Source organism: Symphalangus syndactylus, chromosome 15, assembly GCF_028878055.3.
Source record: "Symphalangus syndactylus isolate Jambi chromosome 15, NHGRI_mSymSyn1-v2.1_pri, whole genome shotgun sequence".
NCBI lineage: Eukaryota > Metazoa > Chordata > Mammalia > Primates > Hylobatidae > Symphalangus > Symphalangus syndactylus.
Genome location: NC_072437.2, coordinates 91,519,691 through 91,533,642, shown reverse-complemented (window position 1 = coordinate 91,533,642; position 13,952 = coordinate 91,519,691). Strand labels below are relative to the sequence as shown.

Sequence of the window (13,952 nt, the reverse complement as noted above, 5' to 3'; positions counted from 1 at the left end):
AATTCTTAGCCCTTGTATAGTATGTTTGTCTTCAATTTTTTCCAGTTTTAATGTGATACTCATTCAGATAATATGTATATGAGTAGTAAAGCAGTATGGTTAAGCAGTATAGGACAGAGGAATGAATGCAAAGATGTCTTAAACACACAGATTGCCTTCAGAGAGCTTTATGTAATAATATACAATTAATTCCCAGCATGCTTCTTTTTAATCTTGGAATGTACGCATTACTTTTTCTAAAGTAGTATTACTCAGCTTCTAAAAATTTATATACAGAACCGTGTAGAAAGACTGAGTTAGGAAACCTGTTTTTGTTTCTTTGTTCTGTTTGATGGTTTACATATAAAAAGTTCTTATAAAGAAAGTACTGTAAAAGAACTTCAAACTAAATGAAGTATGTAGAGTTAGAAGGAAAAGCCACTTTTGTGTTCCTCTTAACCAGTTCTACTTCCCTCCTCAGAGGTATTTATTAGTAGTTTCACATATTCTATCAAAATCATTGTATTAGTTACCATGAAGTCTATATAAAAACCTCAAAATGCAATGGCTCAATAAGCTAGAAGTTTCTTACTTACGTTAACAGTCCAGGGAAGGAAATCCTCTTGGAACCCACTCAGCTAACAGAATGGTTCTACAACTGTGCTGTTCAGTACAGTAGCTGCTAGCCACATGTGACTATTTAAATGGAAATTAATTAAAATTAAATAAAATTTAAAATTTAGCTCGTCATTCATACTAGCCACATTCAGGTGCTTAATAGTCACATTTAGCTAGTGGCTTCTGTATTGGACAGCACAAATACAGAACATACTCATTACTTCAGAAAGTTTTATGGGGTATCACTGCTCCAGGGTACCATTTGTATGATCAAGGTAAGTCGCAACTATATCTAGGTTCTAGCTGGTGGAAGGAGGTCCACGCACTAGCCTGAGAGTAGGATGTATCGCTTACTCTCCCATTCCATTCATGAGAACTTAGTCTCATGGCCACACCTAACTGCCAGGCTGTCCACGAGCCAATTTCCGATGCTTTTACAATGGAAGAAGAGTAGGGTAGCATTGAGTAGGTACTTGGCAAACTCTTTCACATGCACCATCATCACTACACTTAATCAAATGTTAATCAAAGAAGGAAGTAGCATTTAAAATAATTCATGTTCACCTGCCTTTTACTCATTCTTTTTCCAAACAAATGGGAAGTAGACATTAACACATTTTATTCTTTGTGTTTAGATATGTAAGTTGTACTATATAGATGCAATAATTAATACTGATGTTTTGAATATGTTTGAGTGGAAAATGTACTCATCAAATATAAAATAGCTCATCATCTCTGGAATTTGGCTCAGTTGCTGTTTATTTTATTGGCATCAACAGCTGATTAATAGCTTCAATTTCAGCATTTAAAAAAGTCTTATGAGAGAGATCGCAGGAATGAAATGAAATCAGAATGATGTCATATAATAGCTATTTTATTTATTTATTTATTTTTTGAGATGGAGTCTCGCTGTGTCACCCAGGATGTAGTACAGTGGCACAATCTTGGCTCACTGCAACCTCTGCCTCCCAGGTTCAAGCAACTCTCCTGCCTCAGCCTCCTGAGTAGCTGGGATTACAGGCGCACGCCACCATGCCTGGCTAATTTCTTTGTATTTTTAGTAGAGACGGATTTTTACCATGTCGGTCAGGCTGTTCTTGAACTCCTGACTTCGTGATCCACCTGTCTCGGCCTCCCAAAGTGCTGGGATTACAGGTGTGAGCCACTGCGCCCGGCCTATAATAGCTATTTTTGAGTAGAACAAACTTTAAAGTTGAAGTTTGTGTAGTTAATGTGTTGATGCTTTTTATTAAGTTTTGTACTTTATATAATCTCTACTGGTTATAAATGGAAAATTTAAGCTTGGCACAGTGGCAGTATCTTAGTCAAAGAAGTTTATGGGTGACACATTTATTTCTAAATTGATTAATTGAGCGATATTAAATGAAAGTCTGATTTATACCAGATACTGCTGTAGAGGCTGGAGATGTAACAGTGACTAAAACTACAAAAATCTTTGTTTTCCTGGAGCTTACATTCTAAATGAATAGAAAATGTATTTTATTATGTATAACAGCTAACATTTATGGGGTGGCTTTTTATGTGCCAGATATTATGCTAATTATGTTATATATAGCATCTTATTTTATCCTCAGGATAACCCTATGAGATTGATTCTATTATTATCTCCAATTTATAGACAAGGATCAGCCATAGAGACCTTAAGTAACTTGCCTGGTTTCTCAGCTTCACACAAAGACAAGTACAGTAATGTGGTTTTAATGTTATATTCAGAAACTCACATTTCTTGATGTGTACATTTTTGGCAGCACCTGAGAAATAGGAAAAATTTCTAAGATTACAGAAATACCTAGTTGCAAAAATGACTGAGTTGGCTTTTCCAGAAAGATTCCACAAATACAGGACATATTTTACATAAAGTTTGTCTTTGTATTTTATTGATATTACTATATTGATAAAGCAAGTTAAATGTAAAATTTTGGTAGTGGATATATTTCTCATTTGCCTTAGTATTTTTGCTAGTAATGGGGAGATAGAAAGTAAGAATGAGGATTTCTCCATAGTGTTGCATAAATAGTATTTACTATTTATTACATATTATTTACTATGTAAATAGTAATTTAATTTTTATAATATGCTTATAGTAGATATAATTTTCTTTTAGAAAGTTGTCTTTTTGCCATCTTTCATTAAAATCCACAGATGTTCTTTAATTTATTACAAACTTTGTTTTTCTTACAAATTTTCAATAAAGCTGTAAGGTGTGTCTTAGGAATTGATCTTAAGTTGATTTGCTTTGCTTTCTAGACTCAGAAGTCCCTAGAGAGAGTTCACATGAAGATTCTCTTCTAGAATGGTTGAACACCTTTCGGCGCACAGGAAATGCAACTCGAAGCGGACAAAATGGGAACCAAACTTGGAGAGCTGTGAGTCGAACAAACCCGAACAGTGGAGAGTTTCGGTTTAGTTTGGAAATCCACGTAAATCATGAAAATAGAGGATTTGAAATTCATGGAGAAGATTATACAGACATTCCACTTTCAGATAGTAACAGAGATCATACTGCAAATAGGCAGCAAAGGTCAACTAGTCCTGTGGCTAGGCGAACAAGAAGCCAAACCTCAGTGAATTTCAATGGTAGTAGTTCCAACATTCCAAGGACTAGGCTTGCTTCAAGGGGGCAAAATCCAGCTGAAGGATCTTTCTCAACATTGGGAAGGTTAAGAAATGGAATTGGGGGAGCAGCTGGCATTCCTCGAGCTAACGCTTCACGCACTAATTTCAGTAGTCACACAAACCAATCAGGTGGTAGTGAACTCAGGCAAAGGGAGGGGCAACGGTTTGGAGCAGCACATGTTTGGGAAAATGGGGCTAGAAGTAATGTTACAGTGAGGAATACAAACCAAAGATTAGAGCCAATAAGATTACAATCTACTTTCAATAGTCGAAGCCGTTCACCAATTCAGAGACAGAGTGGCACTGTTTATCATAATTCCCAAAGGGAAAGTAGACCAGTACAGCAAACCACTAGAAGATCTGTTAGGAGGACAGGTAGAACTCGAGTCCTTTTAGAGCAAGGTAGAGAACGAGAACGCAGAGGTACTGCATATAGCCCATTCTCTAATTCAAGGCTTGTGTCAAGAATAACAGTAGAAGAAGGAGAAGAATCCAGCAGATCCTCAACTGCTGTACGGCGACATCCAACAATCACACTGGACCTTCAAGTGAGAAGGATCCGTCCTGGAGAAAATAGAGATCGGGATAGTATTGCAAATAGAACTCGATCCAGAGTAGGGCTAGCAGAAAATACAGTCACTATTGAAAGCAATAGTGGGGGCTTTCGCCGAACCATTTCTCGTTTAGAGCGGTCAGGTATTCGAACCTATATTAGTACCATAACAGTTCCTCTTCGTAGGATTTCTGAGAATGAGCTTGTTGAGCCATCATCAGTGGCTCTTCGGTCAATTTTAAGGCAGATCATGACTGGGTTTGGAGAACTGAGTTCTCTAATGGAGGCTGATTCTGAGTCAGAGCTTCAGAGAAATGGCCAGCATTTACCAGAGATGCACTCAGAACTGAGTAACTTAGGTACAGTTAACAACAGGAGCCAGCACAGGGAAGGTTCCTCTCAAGACAGGCAGGCCCAAGGAGACAGCACTGAAATGCGTGGTGAAAATGAGACCACCCAGCCTCATACTCGAAACAGTGACAATAGGGGTGGCAGGCAGCTGCGAAATTCAAACAATTTAGTTGAAACTGGAACACTACCTATTCTTCGCCTTGCTCACTTTTTTTTACTAAATGAAGGTGATGATGATGATCAAATACGTGGTTTAACCAAAGAGCAGATTGACAATCTTTCCACCCGGCACTATGAGCATAACAGTATTGATAGTGAACTAGGTAAAATCTGTAGTGTTTGTATCAGTGACTACGTAACTGGAAACAAGCTCAGGCAATTACCTTGCATGCATGAATTTCACATTCATTGTATTGACCGATGGCTCTCAGAGAATTGCACTTGTCCGATCTGTCGGCAGCCTGTTTTAGGGTCCAACATAGCAAACAATGGGTAAAGTGATCGGATCTACTCAAATACTGTTTTTTAGTAGAACTGAATGTTCAAGCATTGTTTTGCTGAGTTATTTGTGATTAGCTAACCAGGATGAAAAGTAACAGATTATATATAGTTTGAACTATTTTTTGTGTGCTTTTTTAAACTTGTTAAAAAGAAATTTATATAAAATTTAAAATTTAAATGTTAAATTATCCAGAAATACAGAATAGTTAATATTGCTAGAACCAAATAACCTCTAAAATGTTTTTATTTTGGTAATTTTGTCATGCTAAGCACTTTTGTATCTGCACAATTCAGTAGGTTAAGAATCAATCTTCTTTTTCTTAATAGTACAGCAGACTTTAGTTTCAAGTTTCATAGGCTTAGTACTTATGTCTAGACATTTGTGTCTAAATAAGCTTTTCATTAACTTTTTATTTTAAGGACAGTATCTTTTCATGAAAGAGTATTTGGCTGAATGTTTGCTATATATATGTTACTTGAAATGTTAAATTTAATATGCAGCATACCATAGGTGTATATATAGGTATATAATTTTAAGGTTAAAATATTCAGTCTACAAGTTTGGTTCTTATTTAAGCTTTTGGGCTAATACTGCATATGGCACAATGTTTAATATTGGCAAGATCATCTCAGAGAAAGGGGATTCAGATATAATTTTAAAGTAGAGATAATTTACTGAAGCGTCTCTGACAATCTAACTTATTAGACAGCAAGCAATATATAATACTGAAAAGGTATTCAGAAATGGAAAATTTAGATCATATAGGTTATTTAACTTGTATTCAGCCTTTTTGTAACTTTTTTGAAAGTGCAAACAATTCTTTGGATTATTAAATAAGGTATACAGTATGCATGGTTTCTCAAATTTAGTTTTAAAATCTAAAAGTCTATAAAGAATCAGATGCATAGATAATAAGTTCACTTGGAGGCTAAAAATATCCAATGATTAAAACAAACCTTTAAGAGAATGTAGAGTTTATATAAACACAAAGTATGCATTGAAGATCTGTTTCTACCAATAAACATTAAAACAAAGACTGTATGTGAACTATTTTTTTCTGTTGTTCCACTGTGGTTTATTCACCCCCCACTAATATTTCATACTAGATGCCAGGCAGTGTTGTGGGATAGAGTATTTCCCAGATGACAGACAAAAGTCCCTGGCTTCATGGAAAAGACATATTTGCTCTTAGAAACTGAAAATCAATTGATAAAGTGAATTATTATTCTTACTTTCATATTTGCTTATTAATATATGACAGGGTTTTCTTGTGGTGATACTGCTTGGGCAAAATCACAAGAACAGTACTTAGGCCAGATTCTGTGAGATTTAGAAATATCTCCACATTTAATTTTCCTTTCTGACTGGTGACTATGTTCAATTCATTTGGTTAGATGCATGCCCAGGCATGTTAAGGAGTGCATTTAACACATGGAGTAAAAGGTTTTCATAAAAGTTGTGACTTTTTTTGGAGTAAATTATTTATGTAGGTCAGTTTGAGGATCTAAGACTGGGAAGGTTGATTTCAATCAGATTTGAGGCTTTTCATAGCAAACTAAGGACTTTTTATCTTACCTTATAGAGATGTTAGATGTCTCTTGATATTAGTGGCAGAGGGTAAGACCATTTTTCATGGACCAGGAGGATGGGTCTACTACAGCATATAGAACACAATGGAATGGAGAGAGATGGGAAGCAAAGAAACCAATAAGAGAACTATTGTGATAAAAGACGTCATTACTTTTATTACCAGTTGTCATCACTTATCTAACCTAGAACGGTGGCAATGAAACTGAAAGGGAAGAGAAGGGCGTAAAAATGTTGGTTTTTTAAAAAAGACGTTGTTTGGTCTTTAGTTCAGTATGAAGAGGTGGAAGAGAGAATCACCTAGGTGGAGGAGGGAGAGCTAGCACAAATTAGTTACAAGGTTTGCCAATTTAAACATCTTGAACATAGCTTAATTCATACATCTCACTTATTTTAGTGTTACAATTTGCCCCCAGTATGAGGAGAGACTAAATCCAGCTTTTTAAAAATTTTTTTTATTTTGTTTGAGACAGAGTCTCACTCTGTTGCCCAGGCTTGAGTGCAGTGGCGGGATCTCGGCTCACTGCAACCTCCACCTCCTGGGTTCAAGCAATTCTCCTGCCTCAGCCTCCAGAGTAGCAGGGATTACAGACGTGCGCCACCACGCCCAGCTCATTTTTTGTATTTTTAGTAGAGACCGGGTTTCACCATGTTGGCCAGGCTGGTCTGGAACTCCTGACCTCATGATCCGCCCACCTTGGCCTCCCAAAGTGCTGGGATTACAGGCATGAGCCACCACGCCCAGCACGTTTATTTCTTATACGGGATATTCCTCAGGAAGTTCTACCTCCCTGGGCCTGATGCAATAGGAAAATTAGGAGGAGGACAAAGGAAGAGGGGAATGAAAAAAGTAAGGATACAGAAAAAATAAAGGCATATTGATTCTTTGACTTGGTCCTTTGCAAGACATGATAATGTTACCAGCATGGAAAGAAATCCCGCATAGGCATTTGAAACAGAAGTAGATTGTGTTTTGTATGGAAAATTCCCTGAAAGCAGCAGTACAGCTTAATGAATTTTGTAAATTGATAACCCAGTTGGGAATAAAAAAGGATATTCTTTAATATTTTCATTCATTTCCCAATAAACAAGGCTGATGACAAATACAAAGGCCCATTAATCTATTTATAGCTTCTATTTAGCAATGATTATACCCTTTGTGGTTCCAATATAGAGAAGAACAAATAGTTAGAAATTCTTCATTTGAATATTATGTTCCATGTCAGGTCCGTAGAGCTTGTGCTTTATAGTGTGGCTGTCTGGCAAACTTTTATTTCTAGATTGCCAGCTTCCAGCTGCCCTCTCACATAGTTACATCCTTCTACCCTGTTTTCTCCTTTCCTAGATTTTTTTAATTTCAGCCAGCATTATGACCCTTACTTAATTATCACTCTTATGAGGTTATTTTCCTTTCAGTATTTAACATGAATTCATAATTTAAACCTCTGGAGCTCTCCTTTAAGTATTTTTGCTACCTAACTTAGTAATTGGCAGAGTTTAGGGAGTTAATCCCATGGCTATTTGCCTCCAAAGCTCCTGCTTTTCCTGCTATACTGCATTCTGGAGAAGTAAAAATGCCTTGGGAAGTTTTCAGTCTAATTTAATTCCTCCTAAAGATATTTTTCTAATTTTACAACTTTGTTCTATCATATGTCTGATTACCCTAATTTCCATATGCAAATACATCCTTCTGTCTCATGAATGGAGGAGAAGGGTTGCCCCTAAAAGATATAACAGAATCTGTATTGTAAAGATGAATCCAGGAAAGAGATGAATGAGGCATCTGAAGATGCTGCATTAAAGGCCAGAGTTGACAAGCTCAGTCTGAGGCATGTTCATGTATATTACTCCCAGACAAGAACATCTAATGTACTTTTAATCTTCCTGCATCTCTCCATTGGAATAATCTGTGGCCAGGGGAGGAGAAACTAGAAACAGCACTTTACATGAAAGCCAGGGTAGTTAATTTCCTTTGCAGTAGTAGGTGGCTCACTTGGGGTCTCTGCCTCAGTCCTGTGCAACACTGGAAATCACAGAGCTGGCGTATCTGTATTAGGAGATGATTTCCCAGGAAGCCAGATTCATCTATCATTGGGAACATCATCCCACGTTTCAAAAGACATGATGATGGCTGTCAGTGGTGATTTTTTCTTTAGTCTCTAGAGACAGATTGTGAGTTATTTTCAGTGAGTATGAGTTTGTTAGTCCCCGAATATATTTGCCCTTTTGATCATTGGAGATCCATAATTTCAGCAAGTTTTGTTTGAGTATTAAATCTCTGAAGACTCTGAGATGGCCCCTATATATTTTTTATTCCTTTTAAAAAATAACTTCACATTTCTTCTGGAAAATAATGACTTCCAGACATATTTTTCCACTATTGTGTTAATGTCTCATTTGAAGATGGAGTAACTTCTTGGCTGCCCAGTATGTATATATATCTCTCACATCTTCTCACACATTTAATTGTAAAAATGCTCTACTTAATCCTAATCCAGCCACCTTCTGTGCAATTCCAGATGTGTTCACCTTCTCCCCAGTGGGTAACAATCCAAAATCACATATAGCTTCTGTACTGTGAAGTGACACAATTTAGCCCTTCTGAGTTCAGGTTTTCTGGGTAGCGTCAATTCTTCCATTAGCTTGGATCTGATCAGGTTTGTGACTTCTCACCATTCTGCAGATTATGGGATAAATGATAAAAGTAGCTTCTCCTGCCTACCCGATACAGTGAAACGGAATAAAAATCAAACCGAAAAGGGGGAAAGAAGTGCCATACATTGATTACCGGTACAGATTATATAACACCGTATCTCGCTGAGCAAGCTTAGCAGGATGAATGATAGAAACAATGAGTCTCATGAGCATTCTCTTTGTTGCCTCACTTGTCTGGATGTAGAATAAATTGTTGGAACCACCTTCAGAAAAGGCACCGAGGGAGGATTTCCTACTGGTGCTTGTGGTGATGGCAGGCAGGTGTTGGAGGAGATGCTAGTGAATGGCTTTGATCTTGGCACTTCAATGTTGTGGTTTGGTTCAGGGTCTACCATAATGCTGGACGGTCACAGGTCTCTGTACAACAGGCTAGGGACTTTTTGACAATATACTTTCCTTAAAACTGTACCTAGTTTCTTAACAATTTTATTTAGGATCTTGTATCCGATGCCAGAAATCTTGTACTGTTCTCAATTTGCAAAGGAATAGCCATGGTCCTCACAGCCTTTAGGTCTTTTGTTTGTTTGTTTGTTCTTTTTTAGCATTTTGTCAAGAGGATCTTTCTATGACTCTAACTCTTAGCCACATAGAGTTTGCCTCTGGAATACTTAGGAGTCTTTCTTTAATCTTCCCTTGAATGTCACCCTTGTCCTTTCATTGCATTTCAGACCAGTGCATTTTACGATAGAGGAAGGCATCTTCATTTTTGTCTGTAGGATCGAGCAGCATGACCTTCTTTACTCCAACCAATTGGGATCAGATTATGTGACCAGTCCATTGCAACCGTGTAGCTTGGGAGGGGTCCACTTATGGTTTTATTCCCAGCACTGAATGACGAGTTGTTCCTGATAAATCTCTGTGTTGGGGGTCTCCAAGACCACATCAAAATTTAGCGATTCACTGAAAGAACTCATGGGAATCTGCATATAGTTATGTTCACAGCTAAGATTTATTACAGGGAAAAGACATAAGCACAGTCAGCAAAGGAGAAAGGCACATGGGACAAAGTCCAGAGAAATCCAGGTAAGCTTCCAAGAGTCCTGCTCCAGCAGTTACACAAGACACACTTAATTCCTCCAGTATCAACTTGTGGCTACATGAGAGAAGTGTTGTCTACCAGAAAAGCTTGTGACAGACTCAATGCCCAAAGTTTTACTGGGGGCTGGTCATGCAGGCACCCTCTGCCTAGCACATACCAAAATTCCAGACTCCCAGGAGGAAAGCAGGTGTTCAGTGTAAACTATATTGTTTGCACAAACAGTTTAGGCACAGTGGTTCATCCTTCTCAAGGAATAGTGAGAATATTCCCCCAATCCAGTTCCTAGCTGCCAGCTAAGAGCCAGTCTTGCAAACAGGCCTTTCTAGGGCCAGCCTGAGGCCTACCGTGTAAATTCTTTTCTGCACACACCTAAATCTTCCTCTCCACTCCAGCACATTCTCCTAAATTCTAGGACCACATTTGTGATTGCCTTAGTTAATGTCTACTAGGTTGTCCCTTTGGAACCTCAAATTCAGCATATTTGGACTGGAAGTAATCATCTTCCCCACAACAGTTTCTCGTCATCTTTTTCCTAGCACAGCCAATGCCTCTACTATGCACCAGTTCAAGCAAGGCAGAAGAGTCTGCTCTGCATCCGTGTGGAGGCCAGGTGGGACTGCCTTAGCTGGCATGGGTCCAAGGGGCCAGAATGGGTAGCAGGAGTGCCCCGTATTCACGGCACTGGTGTAGTCAAGGGTCAAGTTTGAAACTGTGACCAAGACACTGATAAGCCTTATAGGTTGCGAACTCAGTTTAAATAGGATGTTGTCAGAACAGGAGGGCTTGGAGATGAGGCCAAAAGGTCAGACCAGCAGTTTCCCATATCTGAGCTGGCCAGCTGCTTTGATGTGTGTGTTTGATGGCTAGCCAAGCACTAAAGGGCTAAGAAGGGAACAAATAGGAACCCAGACTTCTTCCTCATTCCTCCTACCCAATGAATCAACCTGCATCCTTTGGAATATTTGTTATTTTCATTTTTATTGTCTTAGTTAGGGTTGTCACTATTTCTCACATAGATTCTTGCCATCATCTCTCAAGTAGTCTCATATTCTGTTTCCAATTATTCCAGTGTAATTTTTCTACAAGCCTCATTTCGACTTGTCACTCCTCAGCTGTCCCTGTTAATTTCCTACTGTTCTTAGAATAGCACACAAGATTCTTCATATTTTGGCCTCTGCCTATCTTTTCCAATCTCATTTTTACCATTTAGGATCCCTCGCAGGGTGTCTCATCTTGCTTTCACACTTCTAAAGTTTTGCCCATGCTGTTCTCTCTTCCTAAAATGGCCTTTCCCCTCTTGCCTCTCTGGTTAATTCCTGCTTGTCCTTTAACTGTCACCTCAGGTGTCACTCCTGCAAGTCCTAATCTTGCCCTCCTCCTCTCCAGGGCCAACCTATCCATTAGCCTCGGTAGGCACAATGCCTACTGAGGGTCTAGGATACTTTCAAGGTCCCATGAAAATGTTTTAATTTCTTTTAAAACCAGCCACGTACCAAGAGAGAATATAATCCAACCTGGATTGTATTTATACCAACACAATTGTAAAATACAATTTTTATTTTTTTTTTTTTAAGGAGGAAGGGGCCCATGAAGGGAAAAGTGTCGAGGGCCCATGAGAGTCATAATGTGGACCTGCTCCATTCCCCATTTATGTTCTTCTCAAAGGACTGTGAACCACTTGGTTATCCTCAGCACCTAGCATGATACCTGGTACATAGTAGGTCCGTCAGTATATATTTAATAAGCAAACGCATAGAAGTTTCCGTATATAGTTAGATCCTGGCTTACAAATAGCTTCTACATTAAAACCTTGTTTGTAAGATTTTCTTTGAAACTCAGAACACATTTCCCATAGAGATAATATCAGATGTTTGTGGTTTGAGGCAAGAGAGGAAAGGCTCCCAGGCTAGTCCACGAAAATGTATATAACCCATACAACCCACGATGTTTCTGAAATACTATTCAAGTGCAGCCAAAAGCAGAAAAATCCAATGGTCCTGAAAGTTAACAAACAAAACAGAACAAGAGTTCTTCAACAGTTCAAGTTTACCTTGAACCCAAGTGTTTGACACTCTGCGAAGCCTGCCTTTCTCAAATTTCAAACTGCCCCGTCTTCGACGGCCTGCTGCAGACAGTCTGCTTAACCACAGTGGCTACACCAGGGTCCCAAACTCTGTCTCGTGTCACCCTGCCAGGCAGATGGTGGCTTGGGCTGTATGCTCATCGTCTTGTCTCTCACTGCATCCATCTACTTCTTCTGCTGGCTCCCCTCCCCCAACCAGCAGGGCTGGGGGGTGGCGGGGGAGGGAAGGGTCCCCCAGTCAAAGGGCTGGCTGGCAGGCTGTGGCTATTCTGACTGTGGGCAGAGCAAAGCGGGAGAGAAGCATGGTGGAGCAGGTTAACCTTTCACACTTTAATGCTGCATTAAGCTTAATGCTGAACTGTGTTCAGATTTTTAAAAAATTTTTTGAGACAGGGTTACTCTGTCTCTCAGGCTGGAGTGCAGTGGCACACGATCACAGCTCACTGCAGCCTCAACCTCTTGGGCTCAGGTGATCCTCTCACCTCACCTCCTGAGTAGCTGGGATTACAGGCATGTGCCACCACACTCAGCTAAATTTTGTATTTTTTGTAGAGACAGGGTTTCGACATGTGACAGGCTGGTCTCGAACTCCTGGACTCAAGCGATCCTCCTGCCTTGGCCTCCGAAAGTGCTGGGATTACAGGTGTAAGCCACTGTGCCCGGCCTTTTTATTTTATTTTTTAACAAAGAGAAAGGATTTAGTCTTAATCTTAAAGAGGGTTTATCCTGTTTGGTTGATAGTAGAGTTGTTTGTGTCTTGAGAACTGATGTTAGCAAACACCTTCCTATTCAATATATTACATGAAGCTCTTTAAACAGTTTGTTCAGATGAGAAGTGAGGATAAATACCTTCAATCAGAACTGAACAACTCTCAATTAGATGAATACCATGTCAGGCATTTCTCATATTCAATTAGATGAATCGTCATATTTCTTAGGCCCTTCTTACATGGAAATAAACTAGGAACATTTAACCTGTTATATTTAAGTGATGAGTACAGACTCATAGACTCTCAGGCCTAGGAGAAGATGGACAATCTTCTAAACACATCCTCTTTGGGCTCTCAAGAACCTGCACTTAAAGTTAATTGCCAAGCCTTCTTTTAAAGACCAAAGGAGTTACTGTTTCCCTTTTCTTTTTTCTTTTTCTTTCTTTCTTTCTTTTTTTTTTTTTTTTTTTTTTCAGATGGAGTCTCACTCTGTTGCCCAGGCTAAAGTGCAGTGGTGCAATCTTGGCTCACTGCAATCTCCACCTCCCAGTTTCAAGAGATTCTCCCGTCTCAGCCTCCTGAGTAGCTGGGATTACAGGTGCCTGCCACCATGCCCAGCTAATTTTTTGTATTTTTAGTAAAGATGGGGTTTCACCATGTTGGTCAGGCTGGTCTGGAACTCCTGACCTCAGTTGATCCACCCGCCTCGGCCTCGCAAAGTGCTGGGATTACAGGCCTGAGCCATTGCGCCTGGCCTTATTTCCCTTTTCTACACACTCAATATTTTGACAGTTTGGGTCTCTGAGAAGTGAACACCAAGACAGGATTATACATACAGGAAATTTATCAGGGAAACACTTGTTGACGTTAAAGGGGGAGGCAGCAGGAGTAGGTGAGACCCTCCAGGCTGCATTGTGGGTCTGACATCTTCCAGAGAAGAAAGGGAAGGAGGGAGGCTGGAGCAGGAAAAGCCTCAGACTGCATTGTAGTTTGTTGTTGTTGTTGTTGTTTTGTTTGTTTGTTTGAGACCGAGTCTCGCTCTGTCGCCCAGGCTGGAGTGCAGTGGCACAGTCTGGGCTCACTGCAAGCTCCACCTCCTGGGTTCACGCTATTCTCCTGCCTCAGCCTCCCGAGTACCTGGGATTACAGGTGCCCGCCACCACGCCTGGAAAATTTTT

General features: G+C 39.5%; 1 protein-coding gene across 14 annotated transcripts in view; it reads left to right on the top strand.

The window, feature by feature from the left end:
• The window catches only part of RNF6 (ring finger protein 6), a 71,255-nt gene that overhangs the window by 4,006 nt on the left and 53,297 nt on the right, over window positions 1-13,952 (top strand). For 6 of the 14 annotated variants that reach the window (XM_063619239.1, XM_063619235.1, XM_063619238.1 and 3 more), the window contains exons 5-6: window positions 2,866-2,984; window positions 3,689-5,674. In XM_063619239.1, the coding sequence (XP_063475309.1) occupies window positions 2,866-2,984; window positions 3,689-3,811 (242 nt within the window). In that variant the 3' untranslated portion in view covers window positions 3,812-5,674. Of the gene's footprint in view, window positions 1-2,865; window positions 5,675-13,952 lie in introns of those variants that run through there. The other 8 variants (XM_063619229.1, XM_055244086.2, XM_063619231.1 and 5 more) reach the window with 2 other exon arrangements.